Source organism: Geotrypetes seraphini, chromosome 10 (genome assembly GCF_902459505.1).
Source record: "Geotrypetes seraphini chromosome 10, aGeoSer1.1, whole genome shotgun sequence".
Classification (NCBI taxonomy): Eukaryota; Metazoa; Chordata; class Amphibia; order Gymnophiona; family Dermophiidae; genus Geotrypetes; species Geotrypetes seraphini.
The window spans coordinates 48,018,182-48,042,331 of NC_047093.1; the positions used below are offsets into that span (position 1 = coordinate 48,018,182).

The 24,150-nt window shown below is 42.0% G+C and overlaps 2 protein-coding genes across 2 annotated transcripts in view; one reads left to right on the top strand and one right to left on the bottom strand.

Annotated features, from left to right (window-relative positions):
• The window catches only part of GAS7 (growth arrest specific 7), a 93,938-nt gene extending 79,958 nt beyond the window's left edge, over nt 1-13,980 (bottom strand). The window contains exon 1 of the mRNA XM_033961063.1: nt 13,841-13,980. The gene's annotated coding sequence lies outside the window, so the exon portion shown is untranslated. The remainder of the gene's footprint in view (nt 1-13,840) is intronic.
• Nucleotides 13,807-24,150, top strand: part of LOC117367941 (collagen alpha-1(XXVII) chain B-like) — a 299,681-nt gene continuing 289,337 nt past the window's right edge. The window contains exons 1-2 of the mRNA XM_033961061.1: nt 13,807-14,161; nt 19,930-20,000. Of these exons, the coding sequence (XP_033816952.1) occupies nt 13,809-14,161; nt 19,930-20,000 (424 nt within the window). The 5' untranslated portion in view covers nt 13,807-13,808. The remainder of the gene's footprint in view (nt 14,162-19,929; nt 20,001-24,150) is intronic.

A 24,150-nucleotide genomic window follows, 5' to 3' on the forward strand; every position in this document is an offset into this window, starting at 1 on the left:
AAAAGGTATTTTCTCCCTATATTTTATATTATAAAGAATGACATGGTAACAGAATTTGTCACTGAAACCATCCCATATCATTCTATAGTATCTATTAGAGAATGACACGGTGACAAAATTCATCACCGTTCCCGTCCCCGCGGATAACCGCGGGAAACCATCTTCATGTCATTCTTTAAGGAGAGAGGGAAGAATCAGAGTATGAATGGCCACAACCACTGACCCGCAAGCTTTGCTTTGAAGAATGCTGGTGTAGAAGGACTGAGGTTGAAACAGACACTACAGAATGACAGTCTCTGGTATCCAGAGCAGATATTGTGATGTCATAATGCCTCATTCCACCAGTGCCTAAGAGCCAATCACATCAGTGATGTCACAATGGCTTCATTATCCTTGGCTCACATAAGAATCAGAGTATGAATGGCCACAACCACTGACCCGCAAGCTTTGTTTTGAAGAATGCTAGTGTAGAAGGACTGAGGTTGAAACAGACACTACAGAATGACAGTCTCTGGTATCCAGAGCAGATATTGTGATGTCATAATGCCTCATTCCACCAGTGCCTAAGAGCCAATCACATCAGTGATGTCACAATGGCTTCATTATCCTTGGCTCACATAAGAATCAGAGTATGAATGGCCACAACCACTGACCCGCAAGCTTTGCTTTGAAGAATGCTGGTGTAGAAGGACTTGAGGTTGAATTAGATACTAGAAAATGACATGGGATTATTTCCTGCGGTTATCCGCGGGGACGGGAACGGTGATGAATTTTGTCACCGTGTCATTCTCTAGTATCTATCTCAACCTCAGTCCTTCTACACCAGCATTCTTCAAGGTAAAACTTGAGGGTCAGTGGCTATACTGTAGGGTATCTGTAATCCCTCTACGGAGATGCATAGGGATGGTTAAGCACACCCAAGGCGGGGTGTAGACATGGTTTCACCCGGAAGTGGCTTTGGGTGTGCTTAAGCATCCCTACGCATCTCCATTGGGACGAGGCAGATGCCTTAACTGTAGGCCTGCAAAATACTGGCCTACATTTAAGACATGTGCTAATTGGTTAGCGCAAGAATGTCTACTCTCCATCCCTAGGGTTACCATATGGCTCCAGAAAAAGGAGGACGGATTGAGACATCTGGGATTTCCACTGGTTTCAGTAGAAGTAAAACCCGGATGTCTCAATCCGTCCTCCTTTTTCTGGAGCTATATGGTAACCCTGACATGCCCCCTCAAAAAATTACCCAAAGTTATGTAGCACGCAATTATCGCAGGCACGTTCTAAAATTATTGCTGGGCACTAGTATATTCCACTTTTTTGCCGTGTTAGTCATGTATTAGTGCCTACCATAGCTTAGTAAAAGGGTCCCTTAGTTCTCTCTGATATATTCATTTCCCTATATTATTGACATCCCTAGTGACCCTGTGAAAATTCACCTGAAAATCCCAAATCTTGGAGTTCCTCATTCTCTCGCCAGCCTGACCCAAAAGCTTTCGCTCTCCCCATCCCGTCAGGTCCAATCCCAATGTATTTTCATCCCTCCAGATTCTGTCACTACACTCTTTTCATGCCCCAGTCCACATCCAATACCACATACAGTCCAATCGCACAGTATGTGGTATTGAGTGTTGGAAGAATAAAAGACAACAGAGATAGTATAAAGGATGGCCAGTCCATATCCTGCAGTCTCTTCTCCCGAGACTGGCTCCAGTGCTTTTATTATTATCCTTACATGTGGATGAAGGACAGGTACCGGTAGTTATTAGAGAGTATCTAGATTCAAGCTTTTATGAAAGTTCTTCACGAGAGATTCCTGAGGAAATTAGAAAGCTGTGGGATAGGAGGCAATGCTCTGTTGTGGACTGAGAACTGGTTAAAAGATTTTAAAAGAAGAAAGTAGACTTAAATGGACAGTTTCTGTGGTGGAGGAATGTGAACAATGGAGAACTACAGTGATCTGTACTAGAGACAAGTCATTACATTAGTGATTTTTATTCCGCTTGTACCTTGCGGTTCAAAGCAGATTACATAAGGAGAGAACTGGACATTTCCAGGAGGGTACATGACATTGGAGAATACAGAATGAGGGTATAGACTTAATAATATTGGAAGATAAATCAGGTTACATTACATTACATAGCAAGTAGTCTGTTTCCATACTTTGGTAGATAGTCGGTTTCGGTAGGATGATTTAGGTTTCAGGTAGCTTTCTTGGCATTATTAATACATTTATAAATAGTCTGGAGATGGGAACAATGAGTTTGCAGACAAAATTATCCAAAACTGTTACAGGAGGACAAATTAGGGAGTCCTTTTACTAAGACACATTAGCTAAAAAGCTAACGTGTCCATTCTATCCTATGGACGTGTTAGCGTTTAGCGCATGCTAATATTTAGCGCACACTAAAATGGTTAGCACGCCTTAGTAAAAGGACCTCCTAGATTATTGGGGAAAAGTACAATGGGAAACACATAGGAAAGAAAAACAAATTATAGCTACGTGATTCTAGGTTCCACATTAGGAGTCACCACCCATGAATAATATCTAACTATCATCATGAAATCTTCTGCACAGTCTTGGACCAGTAGCAAAAAATAAACAAAAGCAACAGTATGTTAAGAATTACTACGAAAAGAATAGAGAATAAAACAAAACAAAAAAAATATCATAATGGCTCTGTATCGCTCCGTGGTGCAACTTCACCTTGAGTATTATGTAGAGATCTGGTTGGCGCATCTCAAAAGAGACAACAGACGCTAGAATAGTTTTCAGATTTGGTTGTGTATGTTTTAAGGCCTTGAAGGGACTTTTACCCAGCTACCTTTTAGAATGCTTCAGTTTTGCTCCTAGAAAACACTTGCGTGTGAAACGACTTTTCGATTTTCCATCTGTAAAGAAATGTGTTTACAAACGATTTCTTGGCAAAACTTTGGCATATTTGGCAGCTATAATGCAATGTAATTTATTTCTTATATACCGCTAAACTCCGTTAGGATTCTAAGCGGTTTATAGAAAAATAGGCAATATATTTTTTTTTTTTTGGTGCATTAAAATTATAAGTAAAATAGGTACTTAGAAATTCCCTTACTGTCCCGAAGGCTCACAATCTAACTAAAGTACCTGGAAAAATGACAATTAGTAGAGTAATGAAGAAATAAAATAGAGAATAGATGAGAAAAATAAGAAAATAAACATTCTAATAAGACTACAATGATCTAAAGGACTTTGAAAGGTTGAAAAAAGAGGGGAGATAAGAATAGATGCAGAGGGAGAACCGTTGAAGCAATAGAATTCTGGGGAAATTTAAATGAAATTTGAATGCTAAAATAAAACAAAATAAGTGGTAAAACAATAAGTGAGATTAAAAAATATATCATAAACTGAAAAGAATTGAAAATAAAATCAAAACAGGGACAAACAAGTTAGTACTACTTATTCCTAAAGAGGATCAAGAAAAAGGATCTCACTGGTATCTTGGAGACATCTCAACAAGAAGAAATAGTTACTAGAGTTACCTTATTGGTAACTTTTGGTTTTCTTCAAGATAGGGAGGCAATTCTTCGTCTGTTTTATAGGACTGATAATGTGGAATTTCATGGATTCAAAATTTCAATATTTCCTGATGTATCGAAATGGACGCAAGCCAGACGGAAGAAATTCCTGGCTTATTGTCAGTCAGTTTTGAGTATGGGAGCAACTTTTCAGTTACGTTTTCCTTGTAAATGCTGCATTACCTATCAGAGTACTAGATATATATTTTATGAACCTGATCAGTTGAACTTTTTTCTTGAGGGTAAGGCAGCTGGAAGAACTTCAGAGGCTTCCATGGAGTCTCCCAACTAGGCCGTTAGTTAATTGAATCCAACTGCACTCTGTAATGTGATTTAATTCTGAATTATTCCTGAAAACCAACTCCTCTTGGAGGTGATGGATTCTCTCTCCTCATATAGTGGACTTTGATATTGGTTACTAATGTGAAATTATTTTATAATTTGATTCATTTGTTTCTTATTTCAATTGTTTATTTCCATTTAATTGTTGTTTAATAATGTGTAAAAGTATATAAATAAATAATAATAATAAAAAACAAGTTAATACTTATATATCAATCTCAACTTCTTACCTAGTTTTTATAAAATCACTGAAAACCCACTTGTTTGGTAAATATTTTGATTAATTTATTATGATCATACTACAAATGGTTAGTATCTCTTAGCTATTAACTGTAGTGAACCGCAAGCCCCAGCTACTCTAGTCTTTCTTCATGTGAGAGTCATTCAATCCCTTAATCATTTTGTCCTTCTCTGTGCCTTTTCTGATTCTGCTATATCTCTTTTACATCACATTTACATTACACTTGTCCCTCTATATCCACGGGGGTTAGGGGCAGAGCCGGTTCGCGAATATTAAAAAAACGTGAATAATATTCAGGCTGGTTCTGCCCCTAACCCCCGCTTCCCCCAGGCTATTTTAAGCCCTGTAAGCCCCCCCCCCCCTTAAGCCTTACCTGGTGGTCTAGCGGGTTTTCAGGACAGGAGCGATCTTCCCACGCTCCTGCCCCGTGCTGATCGCTCACAGGAAATGGCTGCCTTGAGCTCCCATAGTCTCTCGAGCCATTTCCTGTGAGCGATCTGCATGGGGCAGGAGCGTGGGAAGATCGCTCCTTACCTGAAAACCCGCTAGACCACCAGGTAAGGCTTAAGGGGGGGCTTACAGGTCTTAAAATAGTCCGAAAAATTAAAATGGGTTTTTGGGTTTAAAATTGCAAATAACTGAATCCACGGATGCTGAAACTGCGGATTTGGAGGGGGAAGTGTACATAAATTCTTATATACCGCAGCTAAAGAATTTATATAATGTTAATATAAATGTAATAGATATAGCAGAATTAGAAAAGGCACAGAGAATGACAAACAAAATGATTAAGGGATAGAATGACTCTCACATGAAGAAAGGCTAGAGTAGCTGGGGGCTCTCCAGTTTGGAAAAGAGATGGTTGAGGGAAGAGATGACAGAGATCTACAGAACAGGAATGGGCAGCTGGAAGGTTTTCGTTTCCTCTCATTTCCAAGAATGTTTGCTCTTTTCCTGGCATTTGCTTATTAGAGAAGCTATGTGCCTTGTTTGATAAGAGGCACACTCTTCCCCCAATAGTGTAGGCATGCACATTGGCGCATAACACTACTGCTTATGTACACACTATCCAGAAAGGAGTATGCACTCTTTGCAAACAGTACGCCCTACTTGAAAAGAGTACACACTATTATCAGTGAAAAAGAAATACAAAATGTGGGGGTTTTTTGTACTCGTTTTCATTTCTTAATGACGTGGCAAATATTATTGACATTTCCCTTGTCACTGCAAATTTCCGCCCTTCCCAACTATACAATCTTGAGTGCAGCGGACTGAGCGCATGCGATTGGTTTTTCTTTTAAAAAGTACAAGACTAGAATTCATGCCACAAAGTTTCTACCTAGTGCACTGAAAACAAATCAGGGAAAATACTTTTTCAGTCAATGCATACAACTCTAGAAATGATTGCTGAAGGATGTAATAAAAGCAGTTAGCATAGTTGGGTTTAACAACGTTTTGGACATGTGTGGGGAGCCGAGATGGTGAATGCTTTTGTCCTGTAAGCTCTGCAGTGGAATCTTACCATGTTTATTTTAGTACCTTACTCTGGGTTCCATTAGAAAAGGGGAAGGTCTCGTTGTACCCTGCAGCCCATGCCCCTTCTCCCATTCTCAGTCTGATAGATGGCTTTGTTAGCCAAGAAGCTCTCACTAGTGCACTCTCCAATAGGAGAAGAAAAGCCGCCAGGACTGTGTGAGGCTGAGATCTTGCTTAATGCAGGGGTTCTTAACCAATGGTGCCTACACCCCAAAGTGCTGTGTAAGGAGGTCAAACAAGGTGTGTAGAAGGGTCTTGAAATCTGAAGCAATTTACCAAAAGTTACTGGACAGAGTGATGGCAGTTATTAGGACAGTTATTGATAGAATAACTGTGTACTACTATAATTTTAGTGACACGTTAGCTGTTAGCATTGTTAGTGGCTAGTTACTAGTGGACATGTGGTTTAGAAAGGGGTGCTTGTCTTAGTGGATTCTATGACAGCAGCTGAGGAGAGAGTAGGCAGGGTGCAGCTGGAAGAAGTTGGCGCCAACAGGGCTGTTGTTTCCAACATGAGACCTTGATCCTGGGGTAGATTACTTGGAATGCTGAAGTTCCTGAGAAAAACTCCTTAACTCTGAATGGTATACCATCATTTGGTACACAGAAGGTTCTATTTCTTTGGGTAATTTGTGGGAAGCCACAATCAAGTAGCCACAATTCCTTTGGTGGAGGAATGCGAATTATGGAGACTTAGAGGGGATATGATAGAGACAAGGTCATGAAGGGCATAGAGAGAGTAGAGAGGGAAAGATTCTTCAAACTTTCCAAAAATAAAAGAACAAGAGGGCATTCGGAAAAGTTGAAAGGGGACAGATTCAAAACGAATAATAGGAAGTTCTTTTTTACCCAATGTGTGGTGGACACCTGGAATTCGCTTCCAGAGGACGTAATAGGGCAGAGTACGGTACTGGGGTTTAAGAAAGGATTGGACAATTTCTTACTGGAAAAGGGAATAGAGGGGTATAGATAGAGGATTACTACACAGGTCCTGGACCTGTTGGGCCACCGTGTGAGCGGACTGCTGGGCGCGATGGACCTCAGGTCTGACCCAGCAGAGGCATTGCTTATGTTCATACTTACTAAACTTACTTGCTCCACTTCATCACTGACGCTGAAACCGTGGATTGAAGACAAAGTTTTATTTTATTTTTCTTTCCAGCTTATGATTTATCTTTAATCTTATCTATTGTTTTGCCTTTTGTCTTTGTTTTGTTCTATTTCTATCATTTAAATTTCTCCAGAATTCTACTGTTCAACGGCTCCCCCTTCTGCTTCTATTCCTTTCTCTCCTCTCTTCTACCTTCCAAAGTATTTAGATCAATGCTGTCTTATTAAAATGTTTATTTTATTTTTATTTTTCCTCTAACTCTACTTTTCACTTCTCTATTACCCTCCAGGTACTTTAGTTAGATTGTGAGCCTTCAGGACAGTAAGGGAATTTTTCAAGTACCTTTCTTATTTCTAATCTTAATGTATATTTTCTGTAAACCGCTTAGAACCTAATGGATGTAGCGGTATATAAGAAATAAATTACAAATTACAAATTCTTATGTTATGGAGAACTCACTTACCGTAAAATTTAAATCGGTTAAACTGAACTTCAGTCTCCCACAAAATCTCAGGAAGTGGCATCCATACTAGCGCAAGAAACCATGAAAAGGATGGATGTCATGAAAAAGTCTGTTTTGAATAAAGATAACACTATTTTACACAGAAAGATCAAGAATTTGGATAATTTAGTGAGGCGAAGAACTCCGTGTTTCATTTATGTATTCAATTTTCTATACCGTTCTCCCAGGGGAGCTCAGAACGGTTTATATGAATTTATTCAGGTACTCAAGCATGATTCCCTGACTGTTCCGGTGGGCTCACAGTCTGTCTAATGTACCTGGGGCAATGAGGGAGCAGGTGACCTATCCAGGGTCACAAGGAGCAGCGTGGGCCTGCACGCACAACCTCAGGGTGCCTAGGCTGTAGCTCCAACCACAATAAATTTGTATTGCCAGTTATGTCTCCTTACTTTTAGAAGATATGTTTGAGGTTTTGAAGATCCCATTCCTATCATGCCATCCTATATGTAGGACTTATTATATACCACCATTTGTTAAGAAAAAGATTGACCAGGCCCTGTGTGAGAAGTCTGAGGTACATTAGGACTCCGAATCTTTCTACAGCTGTGGAGGACAATGCCAAGACAGCATTACCAGCAATATTAATTGTAAATGATGGGGGTCTTTTACTAAGGTGTGCTAGCTAATTTAGCACACGCTAAATGCTAATGCGTCCATAGAATATAATGGGCGCATTAGCATTTAGCGTGCGCTAATATTTAGCGAAGCTAAATCGGCTAGCGTACCTTAGTAAAAGACCCCCTATATGTTGGAACCAGACAGAGACCGGATCCTAAGGGGCTCATAATCGAAAGAGAAAAACATCCAAAAACCGGCCTAAGTCAGCACTTGGACGAACATTTCCCAAATATGTCCAAGTGCCGATAATAAAAATGGGTTTTGGATGTATTTCTAAACGACCTAGGCCTTCACAGTGCCGCGGAACGACCAAAGCTAAACAGGACGTTTCGGGAGGAGTGTCAAGGGCAGGAGTTGGGCGGGACGTGGGCCGGCTTAGACTTAGTCGTACAGCATGTATAACCGAAAGTTATACAGCCCATGATCGACAGAACTTGGACGTTGTGACTTAGACCATGTATAACATGGTCTAAGTCACAAAAACCCACCAAAAGTCACCAGATAAGCACTGCGAGCACATAAAACAGACCCCCACACACTACCCCAGTGATCACTGACCCCCCACCCCCACAAAAAATATTCATCACACCTTTAAAATTCAGCCTCCAAACCACCATCACCATTTGTAAACTATGAATTTTTATAGCTCTGCTAATTCAACCAGTAACCTAAGAAATATATAGCTTTCCACTTCTTCCATTATGTAAGATTGTATTGATGACTTTGAATTGTAACCTCTTCGCTGATTGTCCAGTACATCTTGTTGTAAACCGCCTTGGACTACCATGGCTTTGGCGGTATATAAGAATAAAAATTATTATTATTATTATTACCTGGCAGCCTGGCATAGGAAAACCTAGTCGTCCAGCACAGAGGTGGCTTGAGGGTGGGTTAGGGACTCATGGAGAGGAGGATCCATGCCCATAAGCCCCTGTAATCACTGCATTGATACTTAAACATGTACACTCCCCTATTCACCCCCAAAACCCTTTTTTAACTGGCATATAAGTGGCTCCTACAGCCATAAGGGCTATTAGGGTGATAGATAAGTGGGTCCAGGGGATTATGGAGGTGGTTTGGGGGGCTCACCATGACCTATAAGGGAGCTGTAGTGAGGAGAAGACATGGAACCCTTTTTGTGAAGTTCACAGCAGTGCCCTGTAAGGTACCCCACTATTTAGGTGCCATTTCTGGGTGTTCAGTCCATAACTTTGCAGACCCCTGCCACATCCAACAGGTCTTGTTCTAGGCGTTTTTGACTTGGATGAAAAGTTGGGTGAAAATGTGGTATAAAGATGGACGCTTTAGTGACTTGGATGATCAGATCAGCAGGACGTATAGTTAGATGATTTTCGAAAGAAAAAAAATATTGGACTTATTTTTCGCAAATGTGTCCTAGGCTGTTTTTTTATTTTGGACGACTTGTGACTTAGACGAAAACGGACTTAGATGTCCCTTTCGATTATGCCCCTGGCTATACTTTTGTAACCTTTATTTTCAGTTTCTGCAAATAAAGTAAAATTACTTGCTTTTCCAGACGTAGCAAGGGTTAAGCAGAAGAAGAGGAAAGAATATTTCCTTTTGAGACCTTGAATATTAAAGCCTGGTGGGCTTCTTAGATTGAATTTCCCCTGCAAGTGTATTATCAAGCTGCATATTTTATGAACCAACCCACATGGTGCCTTTTTGAGTTCTAGAACGGGGATTAGTACTCAGACAACTTCCAGCATGATAGTACCAGTGAATCTGTAGGTGTTCATTTTTAATAGGTGATTAGTTTCCAGGTCTTTGGGGCCCCTTTATTAAACTGTAAATATATGTGGTATATATACAGTTAGCATGTGGTAACTCAAGTGAAGGTCGTTTTTGAGAAGAGGCTGGAACTGGACAGGATGTGGATGGAGAATGAGTGTAGAGATTGTTTGCACTGATGCATTGCGCTTACCGTGTGCTACTACGCAGTTAGCGCAGGACCACTTATCACCTCCTAAGAAGGAGTTGCCAAGTGCTTCCATGCTAACTACAAATTAAAATCAGACCCACCGGATTTTAGCAATGATTTTAGAACATCCAGGTCTAAGTAACTGGCCTAAGTACAATGAGCTAATGAGCATTTTAATGGGGTAACTGCAGGTTACATGCAAGGCATGCCTCCCACTATGTATTGCATTAGTTCTGCACTTGGCACATGTTATCTTCTTGCTTTAAAGCATATTAAGTGCACAATCTAATGCACTTTTATTAAAATGGCCCCTTTCTGTCTTATTCCTTAAGGAGTTCTTTTACTAAGCTATATAGCATGCTTACCACAGGGGTGCTGAAACACCCCACAGTATGTTTCAAAAGTGGTTGTACTACTCACATGCTAATTTTTTATTTTTATTGAGGGGGGGGGATTCATCCAGATCATAATTTATCATTAGATGCACAAATCAATGCCCTAGTTAGAAAATGTAATTTTTTGCTATGAAAACTCCAAACCATGATAGCCAATCTCTCTAGCCACGATCCACCCCCCCCCACCCCTCCCCGACAAGATCGGGCAGGAGGGAGCTCAACCACTCCTGCCCTGACGCAGCCCCATGATTGGTTGGGGAAGGAGGGAACCCAACCCCTCCTGACCCTCCCTGACATGATACGGGCAGGAAGGAGCCCAACCCCTCCTGCCCCAGCCATCCCCCCAATCGGATCGGACAGGAGGGAGCCAAACCCCTCCTGCCTTGGTGACCCCCCTACCCCCACCCCCACTAAGATATGGGCAGGAGGGATCCCAGCCCCCCCATGATTCCCCCCCCCCCGAGCCCCCATGTGCCTAGAGCAACTGGACCAAGGCAACTGGACCAATTCTGTCCATCCAACTTTTTTAAGGTAAAGAGGAGGGGGTGTTACGGGTACTGGTGGGGTGTTGCAGGGTCAGCGGGGGGGGGGTCTCACGGGTCAGCAGGTGGGGGTGGGTGTTCAGGGGGCCAATCAGGGGTTTGGGGGTGGTCATGGGGGGGGCTGCATCAGGGCAGGAGGGCCTGGGATCCCTCCTGCCTGTATCTTAGTGGAGGTGAGGGGTAGAGGGATCGCCAGAGCAGGAGGGATTGGGCTCCCTCATACCCAATCTGATCAGGGAGGGGGTTGCTGGGGCAGGAGGGGTTGGGCTACCTCCTGCTCATGTCGAGTCGGGGGGGTTGCCGGGCAGGAGGGGTTGGGCTCCTTCCTGCCCCAGCCGATTGAGGAGGTGCATCATGGCAGGAGAGATTGGCTATCTCTCCTGCTACGATAGCGATCCGAAGTGCTGCAGTTGGCGACACTTCAGGGAATCATTATTGCAGCAGGGGAAATAAGGCATCTCTCCTGCCTCGATCGTTGCGGTAGGGAGTGAGCAGGTTGCCAGGGTCGCTGAGCTGATCACGGCAGCCGCGATCAGCTCAGCGGCCCCTTTTTCAGCACTTATACCTGTTTTGACTTGGTCTAAGTCAAAATGTATAAGTGCCAACTAGGCAACCTGTCAAAATCTTTGGTTATACCTGCTGTACGCCTATGTATAGGTCGGCCCACCTCCTGCCCTTTCCCCTCCTCTAAAAACGCCTCTTTTCGCTCTATGTGTTTAGAGGCAGGAGAAAGGTCTAAGCTGGTTTTAGATACATCTAAAACCAGTTTGGTTATGGGTATTTGGACGATTAGGCTTTTTGATCGTCCAAGTACCCATTTAGGCCACTTTGTAGACTTTTTTATTATTATTATGAACCCCAAAGTGTCTCACTCCTGAATCCAAACTATTTGCTTTCCTTTCTGTAAAAGGTTGTTTGTATAAATGATTTTGCAATAGAATTCTATCCTACCAGGCTCGTTTGTGGGACATGAGTTTTGGTAATGTGATATCACCATCCTCCTGCCTTTCGACCAAACCACCCCCAACACAACGAACAGACTACACATTGCACTAGAAACAGTGTCAAAATGGATGAGAGACCACAAATTAAAACAACCATGACAAAGCCAAATTCTTACTTCTAGAAAGAAACAAAATCCTAACCATAATAAACCTAGAAATAAACTCCATCACATATCCCTTACAATCCAACCTAAAACTGCTGGAAATAATGATAGACAAAGGCTGCACCATGCAATTTCAAATCAGCAAAATGGTTCAGAAGGCAATCGCAACCATGCGCAACTTAAGACAAGTCCAAAAATACTTCAACAACAAACAATTCAAACTCATAGTACAAGCGATAATCCTAGGACTCCTGGACTTCTGAAACATACTTTACCTGTCATGCCCCGCCAACTTGCTAAAACAATTACAAATAGTCCAAAACACAGCCCTAAGACTAATATACTTGCTGAAAAAATACGACCACATTACCTCAGCTTTCCAAGACTCACACTGGCTACCAGTACACGCACGCATACAACACAAATTCTACTGCACCCTATTCAAAGCCCTAAATGGAAATGGACCAAGCTATCTGAACAACCGCCTAATCAGGAAAAACACATCCAGACCAAGGAGAACTCAAGCACACTTTATCCATCCCCAAATCAAAGGTATGCAAAGCAAAAAAATATATGATGGTCTACTAGCCACCAGAGCAGCAAAAATAGACCACCACCTCTCAAATCTGCTGACCACGACGCCCATCTACAAACCATTCAGGAAAGAACTTTGTCAAAGAAATTTGTCAAATGATCTAACCAAACCGTATCGACCATTCCCAGATCCTGACACATACTATAGCTATCAACCTTGTAATCTCCCTGGGAATGCCCAGGCTAATTTCTTGTTGTAAAACCACCTAGAACTGAAAGGTATTGGCGGGATAGAAGACATCAATGTAATGTGACGTAATATCAAATTCTAATTCCTATCAAACTTAAAAAATTGTTAAAAACTTTTCTAGTTGATTTTTTTTTTTAATAACTGGGATTATAATTCACATGTACAGTATTTTATTATTGTGAACCACACTGAACTATGAGGTAGCTGTGGTAAATATAGGGTCCTTTTACTAAGGCGTGTTAACCAATTTAGCGCATGCTAAGGCTCCCATAGAATATAATGGGCACCTTAGCATTTAGCACTTGCTAGATTGGTTAATGTTCCTTAGTAAAACGACCCCTAAGTGAATTGTTATGTTATGTGGCATGTCTCGGTGTGGGGAGCTGAGTGTGAGCATTTCTGCATTAATCAGCCTATGGACATTGCCACATGTTGATTAGTGCAAGCTTAGCATATGGGCCCTTACTGCCTACAAAATAAGCAGTGGTAAGAGCTCACATGCTAATTTGTGTCAATTGCCTTTCGCTAATGACATGGCAATTAATTCAGAAAAAGGAAAACTGGGCCATTTCCCCAGCTATGGCTGAAATGTCTTAGTACATGGGACCGACCTACATAAGGCATGCTAAGGCTACTGAGTAAGGAATGAGCTGTTCTGTATCATTTCCTGCTTTGAATGTTGATCTCTTTCTGATTTTCTGTGGCAAGATACAATTTTTTCTGGACTGAATAAATAATCTCAATTAAACATTAAAGTTTTAATAAGGCTGGGACAAATTCCTGGAGGTAAACTCCATGAATCACTATTAAGGTAGATCTGGGGAAAGCCACTGTTCATTCCTCGGGTCAGTAGCATGGAAATCTTGGTATTTTTGGGAAGCTGCCAGGTACTTGTGACTGAATCGGCCACTGTTGCAAAAAGGATGCTGGGCTGAGTGTACTTTTGGTCTCACATAAAAGCCAAATTGTAAAAGGCAGCCCTCTATCCAGGCTTCAGGCACACTGAAAGGACCACCTCGAGGGAAGGTCGCCTATCTCTAGGTCTCACTGCACCCCTACAAAAGTGACCTAAGAGAGCCGAGAATGCCCGCCTAATAGATTGCCGGTTGCGAGGATGCTCACAGACACATCGCTCCAGTGCTTTACCTCTCTCTGGACGGACGGGGGCAGCAGGGAGCGCGAGAACTCGGGTCTTCAAATATTTGCCACTTGGCCAAAGCTTTCTTTTCCACTCCGAAGCTGCGGAGGAGTGGTTCTGGGACACATGTACAGCTCAGGGAACCGCTTCCCCAATGAAAGAAGTGCAGCCCGGCCCCAACGGCGTCCGCTCTTCCGAAGCGCGGCTGCGGCTCCTCGCAGCGCCCTTTCTGCCCGGCGGCTACGCTGCAGCCAATGGGGACGGAGGAAGCGTCGCTCTGATGGGGCAAATAGGAAGAATGAAGTAATCGTGATGGACCCGTCCAGGGGGTGAGTAGAACTCCCCCCCCCCCGAGGGAGGGGGGCGAGATTGCTGTGGGGCTGAGGGCACGCTTTGGGGGGAAGATCCCCGGCTCACGTCTGAGGATGGGGGACACGCCGGGATCCCAGAGAAAGGGGGGGGGGGGAGCATTTTGCTCCATTTCAGTTTATCCCGTGCTCCCCGGCTCGTAGGCTGGGCTGGAGGCGTTTCGGGGAGATCCGGCTTTGCTGAGTGACTGTGTTTAAAGAAACGGGCGAATGGATATTTGCTTGCTAAATTGTTCTCACTCATTGGACTAGTTTCCCATCGATTCTGATGATAAGTTTTTTGACTAACCCTTCCCATGCGGACTTTTTTTTTAGCCTGCCCCGAAAAATGTAGTGATTTCCAATTTTCTGTAGGGGTGTGGGCTAACAAAACCATTATTTATTTAGTAAGATTTACAACTTGGATTCATTAATTAGTTAGCATTACAAGGTACTGTAATTTATATGAGACATTCATAAGAAGGACTAAAAAAAAAAAAAAAAATAGTTTTGTTCAAATTACCTAGTTTTTTTATATCCCTTTTTATTTGGGAGGTTTTTTGAGTGTACTTTTTAAATTAATTTATTTATCATTTTTCAATTAATAGAACAAGTATAAACTTGTAAAGTTAGGCAGAAAATAAAATATAATGCAGATTACAATATAATACAAAACAAAGCAGATTATTAACTGTTATCATAACACAAATATCCATAAACATATACATAAGCATACTTAATAGCTTAACTTTAACTCAAGTCCTCATCAATCCAAGATGTAGAATCGGTGAAAAATATAATAAGAAATTACAAAATAGCAATCAATAAGATTAAAGATTGTATAGGCTGATCTAGAAGGTCATATAATCAGAGTGCTCATATGAGTATACTTTTTGACTAATTTAGAATTTTGTTTTGTCTAATTTTTTGAATAAAAATGACATAGCCCTTCATTATCTTACATTATTTTGTTTGATACTGCAAGCTGTGAATCATCTTTTTATACTTTTTTTTTTTTTTTTACTCTTTTTGCCTTCACTGTTTCTGCTTGTGTGGTTGACTTTTTCACAACCCTTTTTTTTTTTTTTTTTTTGTGAAGTACTGTACTTCCTTCTCACCAAAACTGTTCACTGCTTGTGTTTTGTTTATGTCTTCTGAGGTGTTTAAGGGCTCCTTTTACGAAGCCCTTTAACGGCTTTATCGCACGAACCTTTTTAGCACGCGCTAACCCTCACGCTAGCCGAAAAACTACCGCCTGCTCAGGAGGAGGCGGTAGTGGCTAGGGCGGCCGGCAAATTAGCGCACGCTATTACGCGCGTTAAACCGCTAACGCGACTTCATAAAAGGAGCCCTAATTATCTGTCATATCCCTCTCTTTCCCTTCTTCTCTAGGGTAGTCACATTTTGTCCCACATTCTTACAATTTACTACTACTATTATTAATTATTTCTATAGCACTACCAGACGCACACAGCGCGCACAGAGGGTAAGGACACAGTCCCTGCTCAAAAGAGCTTACAATCTAAACAGGCAAGACAGACAAACAGGATGTCATGGATACATTTAAGGGGAATGGTTAATCAGCTGGCTGGGTTGGAGGGAAGAGGGGAGGGCAGGACAATCAAGCCATTGTGACATCACTGATGAGGTTGGCTCTTATTGGTTGAATGAGGCATTATGACTTCACAAGCTCAGTTCTGCTTCCCAAAGACTGAAACTCTTCACACTACTACTACTATTAATTACTTCTATAGCATTACCAGATGCATGCGGCACTGTACAGAGTCACAAAGAGTAAGAAAACAGTCCCTGCTTGAAAGAGCTTACAATCTAAACAGGCAAGACAGACAAACAGGATGTCATGGATACATTTAAGGGGAACAGTTAATCAGCGGGCTGGGTTGGAGGGCAGAAGAGTAGCGTTAAGGATTGAAAGCTATATCAAAAAGGTGGGTTTTCAGTCTGCTTTTAAACAAAGGAAGGGGCTTGACGGGCAAACTCAGATAATTTATTCCAGCTATATTTGCTATGCCACCTTCATTGCAAAATATGCACCAAAGAAGTTTACAGTCAGATCAATACAATGAAAGTTACATCCTCTATTAATTGTTTTAGAATTGTTTTATTGAGTTGTATTATTTCTTTCTTGTATTTTTTATGAAATTTATTGTATGCTAGCTTGGACAATTGAGAAGTGCAATAAAAATACAAACAGAAAGAGAAGATCATCCAACCAGAACTAACAGAGGTTATTTTAAACAACATTTTCCACATATAAAACATGTTTTTAACCATGGAAAATTAGTCTTATATTTATTTATTTATTGAGATATATTAACCACCTTTATGAAGAGCTTTCACCCAGGGCGGTGTACAACACGTATAATTCGACATAAAACTTACAATTTTGTTAATGGCATAACAGTAGTAAAAAGACCAAATATAAACAGAAATACAATGAATGAGGTAAAGTCAACATCAGTAAATTGAAACTTACCCACTCTTTTACTAAGGTGCGCTAACCGATTAGCGTGCGCTAATTGAATTAGCACGCTAATCGCTAATGTGTCCATAACATGTACGCATTAGTGTTTAGCGCGCGGTAAATCAATTAGCGCGCTAATCGGTTATCGCACCTTAGTAAAAGAGGGCCTTAATAACAGGACTACTATGAAACAGTTTTTAAAAAATGTACATATTAATACCACTGAAATTCAAATAAGAAAGATATAATACATACTAAAAGGGAGACATAGGGCTCCTTTTACAAAGGTGCGTTAGGGCCTTAACGCGCGGAATAGTGTGTGCTAGCCGCTACCACCTCCTTTTAAGCAGGCGGTCATTTTTTGGCTAGCGTGCACTACTCCGGTGCGTGCGCTATAAACGCTAGTGGACCTTTGTAAAAGGAGCCCATAATGCTTATAAAACTGTGTGCCAAACATGCATTGTAGACAGTAACATAGTAAGGGTAGTGTGTGTGTGTGGGTGGGGGGGGGTTCGCTCCTCTCCCCGCTCCTTCCCTGACCCCCCTCCATTGCCGCGTGCATGCGCCACTTCCGTTCCCCCCTACCTCCGTAATGTTCCTAGCGGCGAGCAGAAATCCCCTCACCTGCTTCATGCCTGCATCGGCTCTTCTGCTGGCACTTCCTGGACCCATGCCTAGGAAGTGACGTCGGAGGAAGAGCCTGCGCAGGCACGACAGCAGGTTGAGGGGCTACTTCTCGTGCCAGGAACGTTACAGAGGTATGGGGAAAGGGAAGCGGTGCGTGACGGTGGGGGACGGGGAAGAAGCATGTAGATAGAGCTGGGGTGGAGAATAATAACAATAATAATAATAATTTATTTTTAGATACCGCTATACCAAAAAAGATTCAAAGCGGTTCACAACATGGTAAAATACATACAATCAAATTAGAGATAACATAAAAAACAATCAGTTAAAATTGGAATACATCAATTAAGAAACAGTAAAATTAAAATACATCAGATAAGGAATAAAATGAAGAGGGTGGGGGAAGGGTGCCATGGTCCCGGGCACCTTTCTCCCTCGTTATGTCACTGCCCGTAGAGGCGTACAAGCCAACAAGATCATTTATATTTAAACACTGAGGCCAATTCGAAAACTAGGCAGTGGAAGCCTGTTCCATAAAGGGCCTTTGGTGCCTCTGTTCTTCCATAGAACACTATTGATGTGCCTAAATTCTAGGCGTCCCTATTTACGTTGACCAGAAGGCTGGCATAAGTGTATGATGTGTCTAAGTTTGACAGGGATGCTGTAAGTTATACATGCAAGTGGGAGAACAGTACATCTATATTCTACCCTTGGTCTACCCTGTGTACATCCCCTTGTAAATACAGACTATTTAAGTTAGGTGGGTATTTTAGGAATTGTCCTTAGGCAGAATTTTTATATTTACACGCACATCTGTGCACATATGCACGTACAGTATATACCATTAGTCTAAGCTTTTGTGCACATACCCATAGATTCTGTATACTGCGGCCAAAGTTGCCCATACAAATCTCTATGCATTACTGATTTATGTGTACAACTTAATTCTCAAATTTGACTGAATTTTTGGAAGACACACAGGATGTGATTCAGAGTCAGTCCTCCCTGGTAATAACATGCATGAGCGAGATGGACAAGATACTGATTATGAAACTTTACTTTAAAAATAGGTTAATGAAATTTTGTGGGGATTTGGTCAGGATTTTTCCGGATGTATCTAGAACCACTCAGTTGAGGAGGAAAGAATTTTTGAAATTGAAGGATAGAGTGTTGGCACTGGATGCATCCTTTTACCTGAAATTTCCCTGTAAATGCTTGATTAAGTTACAAGATATTGAGTATTCATTTTGGGACCCCAGTCAATCAGTGCTAATAATTGCCAAGTGACAAGCAATTATTTGCACTAATTGGCCCTAAGTAGAATTTATGCACACAACTTTCTAAGCATATTCTATAAAGTGGTACCTGTAAATTCTCATGCACAAATCTGAAAAGGGGGTATGGCCAGAGAAGGAGCATGGATGGCAGTAGCGTGCAGCGAGGGCTTTCAGGGGATTCAATGAATCCCCAGTTCTACAGCCCTGCTTTTAAAATTTATTTTTTTGTTTTGTTTACTTTTTTGCTTGATGTAATTTGATTTGTTGAGTAGGTAGTAGAGAGTTGTGCGGGGACAGAAATCCCACCCATCCCCGCCCGTCCCCGCCAGGATCCTTTCCATCCCCACCCATCCCTGTCAGGATCCTCTCCGTTCCCACCCATCCCCGCAAGGAATTACCTCCATCTCTGCCCGTCCCCATAAAAAGCAGCAATTACTTCTGACAGGATCATCAATTCCACAGTTTCTTTTGTGTCTGCGCTGCTGTTTTCCTTGTGGAATCTCTTTGGTGGAACCCTTTTTTTGTTTTCTGTTCAGGTAATTAATTTATAAACCCCCTCTTTTACTAAGGCTGACGTGTCCATTATATTATATGGACGAGCCCTGCTTCCAAAGTCTTCCATCCCCGTGGGAGTCTCGTTGGCTAGAGGGGGGTCCCCGTGGGAGTCCCGTGGGCCAGAGGGGGGTTCCCGTGGGAGTCCCATGGATTAGGGGGGATTCCTGTGATCCCCGTTCCCGTGCATACCTCTAGTAGGTAGTGTGCATCAAACAAAAAGTAACCCACCAACCCTTCCCTCCCCCCAAAAAAAGCAGGGCTCTTGGGCTGGGGATTCTCTGAACCCCCTGAAGGTCCTGACAGTACTGATCTGAATTTGATCGACTGAACAGCATCTGCCTGTTGCCTGCTCAACCAATCAAATTCAGAGCAGTGCCCACAGTGCTAGTCTGTGTTATATTTGGATTTACATTTCACCATCATCAGCTATACTGGGACCATTTATTAGCTATTTCGAGTTATACTGGGACCATTTATTGGCTATATTTATTTAGCACTAGCTGATCACCCGGCGTTGCCCGGATATAAATCCCCTTGAGGAACATTCACTTGAGGATTAACATCACACAAATTTTCAGTTTTCAGTTTCCGTTTAGGCTAAACCACACCACACCATAGCTGCACTTCCTTATATACTGTTAAATGATTGTGTGACATGATTCCCGAAGCTGGCACCTCTCATCCTCTCTGCCCCCCCCCCCTCGCATCTTCCCATTTCCATTGTGTATGTGTGTTTGAGTGTGCGTGTGTAATCAAATAATAATCTTATTTTATGAGTCTTGATTTGTTTTTGTTTTTACTTCCAGCGGCTTCAGCTTTCTCTGCTTAACTTTATGTTTTACCTGTTGCTTGGGATTTATACATGGAACATCTGAAGGTAAATTATTTTCTTTCTTAGCAAATGTTTCTGAATTGGGATTTATAGATATTGGTGTTAACTGCATAAGTGCTTTTGAATATTATCAGTGGGTACAGACTGGGCAAGTGTTAATGTTCTAAAAAACATCAGTGGCAAATGCTTAACCTATCACAGTATGACTCAAGATTTGACCAAAATTATGCTTTTAAGTTGGGGTCGGATTTGGGGTGATCTGGCAGTGGGGCTTAAAGTTATGTAGAGAGTGGCAAGATACACTAGTCTCTGTCTAATTTATCTGTGTAAGCTGGACAGCATATAAGAATATAAGCAATGCCTCCGCTGGGTCAGACCTGGGGTCCATTGCGCCCAGCTGCCCGCTCACACGGCGGTCCAACAGGTCCAGGACCTGTGCAGTAATCCTCTATCTATACCCCTTTATCCCCTTTTCCAGCAGGAAATTGTCCAATCCTTTCTTGAACCCCAGTACCGTACTCTGCCCTATTACGCCCTCTGGAAGCGCATTCCAGGTGTCCACCACACGTTGGGTAAAGAAGAACTTCCTAGCATTCGTTTTGAATCTGTCCCCTTTCAACTTTTCCGAATGCCCTCTTGTTCTTTTATTTTTCAAAAGTTTGAAGAATCTGTCCCTCTCTACTCTCTCTACGCCCTTCATGATCTTGTAAGTCTCTATCATATCCCTTCTAAGTCTCTTCTCCAGGGAAAAGAGACCCAGTTTCTCCAATCTCTCAGCGTATGAAAGGTTTTCCATCCCTTTAATCAGACGTGTCGCTCTCCTCTGAACTCTCTCGAGTAACGCCATATCCTTCTGAAGGTATGGGCAGTGGAATGGGGTGGCTTGGTATGGGAGGGAGTGGGAAATTTGGGCTTTTACCACACAATAATTATTAGATTAGTGGCTGGGCGGAGGGGAGGATGCACTCAACCTTCTGAATATTTTTTGCCTCTGAAGTTGGATGCCACTAAGGGCTCCTTTTATCAAGCCGCGCTAGCGGTTTAACATGCACTAAACCGCCGGCTGCGCTAGTCGCTACCGCCGCCCTTGAGCAGGCGGTAGTTTTTAGGCCAGCGCGGGATTAACACGTGATGAAACGTCACGCGTGTTAACCCCGATAGCGCGGCTTGATAAAAGGAGCCCTAAGTTATGGCCAGTGGCGTTGCCCCCCTCCCGCTCCTTCCTGACCCCCCTGCCGCGCACAAGCCCCCTTCCCTTCTCTTTCATTTTCCCAGTGTGAGCAGCATCACAAACATGCTGCCCGTATTGTGTCTGCTTTCCCTCTGACATCACTTCCTAGGCGTGGGACCCAGAAGTGACATCAGAGCGATCCAACACTGACATGGGCAGAAAGTTCGTGATACTGCTCGCGCTGGGAAAATGAAAAATGTATGAGAGAAGGGAAGGGGCGCACACACACGGCAGGGGGGTTGGGATGGAGCGGCGGGCAGAGAGGAGGACAGGTGCCGTGGCCCTACCAAGATGGCACCCAGGGCGGACCCCCCCTTACTATGCCACTGGTTATGGCATTTTGTTTTAGATTGGGAGGGAGGGGTATATCTTTCCTTTGCCTAAAGTTATACAAATAGCAGTGATAATTGGCCACTGTTCAGTTAAGTGTTCCATACAGACCGGGCAGCAAAAATGTCAGTCATAGCTTAAAACAAATAACTTATTCATTTAAAGCAGGGGTCTCGAAGTCCCTCCTTGAGGGCCGCAATCCAGTCGGGTTTTCAGGATTTCCCCAATGAATAAGCATGAGATCTATGTGCATGGACTGCTTTCAATGCAAATTCATTGGGGAAATCCTGAAAACCCGACTGGATTGCGGCCCTCAAGGAGGGACTTTGAGATCCCTGATTTAAAGTCAGAGCCCCGTATTCAGCTACCCAACTTATACAAGATGGATAACTTATCTTTTTAACTTTATGTGGGTACTGCCCATTGAATATTTCCCTGATTAATTTTAAGGCTGGAGTTTTATGGGATGTGCACATCAAGCTTTTTCCATTGTCATAGCCACAGAAAGCACGCAACCGTCGAAGGCAACGTTTCGGTCTATAGCCCATCCCAGGTTTTGGCCCCATTTGGGTTTGTGATCCACAATATGGACAGCCCTGCCTTAGGACCATCGGGAATGTAACTTCTTTGTTATACAGAAGGGGATTAAAATCATTTTTTTTGGGACTCCAGGGCTCTGCAGGTAGTAATTTTGAGCCATCCTGTTGGTTTTAGTTATGGAGTGTGTCCATATTTGTTCTCTTGCTTCGTGTTTGAATGATTACATATAATATTAATAATTTATTTGTATGCCGCCATACCGGGGAGGTTCTAAGCAGCTTACAACACAAGAAATAATACATACAGTTCCGTAATAATATCCTGGAAAAATACAGCAAGGAAACTATACATACATTTCAATAATACATCAGAATAAAACTCGGACCATATAGATAAAAATGCAAGTGATAAAATAACATAAATTAAGTTAAGAGAGAAGCGTTAAGATATCAGCTTATTAAATAACTGAGTCTTTAGCAATTTCCTAAAATCTAAATAAGAAGAAGCTTCTAACATCATTTTACCGAGCCATGTATTCAATTTGACAGCCTGAAAAGAAAAGGTTCTATCAAGGAGCTTCTTGTATTGACAGGTATGTAAATAGCTGCGCTCTCCGTGTGTTTTTATTAGAATGACTCCAAGAAAAATGAGAAAGTAAGTAACCTGGTGACAGACCGAACGCTTTATTCTGCTTCTGCCTGGTTTTAAGTGTTGAGTAACATATATATTTATTTAGTTAGTTAGTTATTTGTGATTTATATCCCGTCCTCCCAGAAAATATATGAATAAATAAAATCAAGAATGGTGGACTCCGCTGGGGAGCACTGAGTGGGTGTGGTCCAGTTGTGATAGATTTTCACCCTTAGGTTATAGGGGACTCTCTGGTTGTGTTGTCCCAAAAGACAACCGATTAATGTTGTTTTTAAAAGAAGAAAAAGAACCCCAGAACATTTGGTGCAGCCATGAATTAGAATCACAGGTCTTTAAAAAAAACTCCTTTGTGCATATTTTTGCAGTAATACGGTGTTATTCTAGTAGTTCTCTTATTGTTTTGGACATCTGAAAACTGGCATTTAGACATCCATATTGCATTTTAAAAAAAAGTCACTTAACTGGCTAAGGTAACCGCATTCAAAGTTGACCCATCTGCTTCGGAAATCCCATTGGATCCCCATCTCACATCGGATCACTCACAAATTACTCCTCCCCTTTAAAGCCAAACTTTTAAATTCCCCGGCTTTCATAGATAAACTTATAATCCCTTCCTCCTCTTCTTGCTCTTTAAGATCTACCTCACAAAACCTTCTTGTAATCCCCTCCGTATGAGATATTTTTTACGAAACCACTCAGAAATCAATCTTCTCTGTCAAGGCCCAACACTCTGGAATGCAATGCCCAATGATCTCAGACATGAGTCATCCCTAAAAACATTTGGATCCAAACTTAAAACCTTCCTTTTCCATGCCACCTTCGATATGGATTCACTCCTTTTTACCGAAAGATGCAAACTAGAAGAGTCCCTCCTCCTTTTGTGCTTACCGTCCACCTAACTTTTTCCTAACTTTCTTCCCTTCTCCCACTTCCCTACTTGTTTCCTGTATGTCTAGTCTGTCTTCTCCCTACTCAATATTTTAAGATTAAGTTTTTCTTTTGTTTTAACTTTTACTATTTTTAAAATCATAAACAGTCTAGATACCTATGATGGACGGTAAAACAAAAAATGAATAAACTTGGAAACTTGGTTAAAACACATACGAGTATGGACTATGAAAAACTGCAGGATGACCTTAGGAAACTGAAAGACTGGGCATCCAAATGGCAGATGAGATTTAATGTGGACAAATTCAAAGTGATGCACATTGGAAAGAATAATACGAATCATAGTTACCAAATGCTAGGGTCCACTTTAGGAGTCAGCACTAGCGAATGACACGGGGACAAATTTTTCCCCATTCCTGTAAGCTTTGCCTTAACCACACAGGCCTCGAACACTTATGATTTTAGTGTTTGAGGCTTGTTCAGATGAGGATGGAGCTACCTATGTGGATAAATGGGATACCTATGTGGGATCCCTACGAGGGTCAAGTTAAGGAA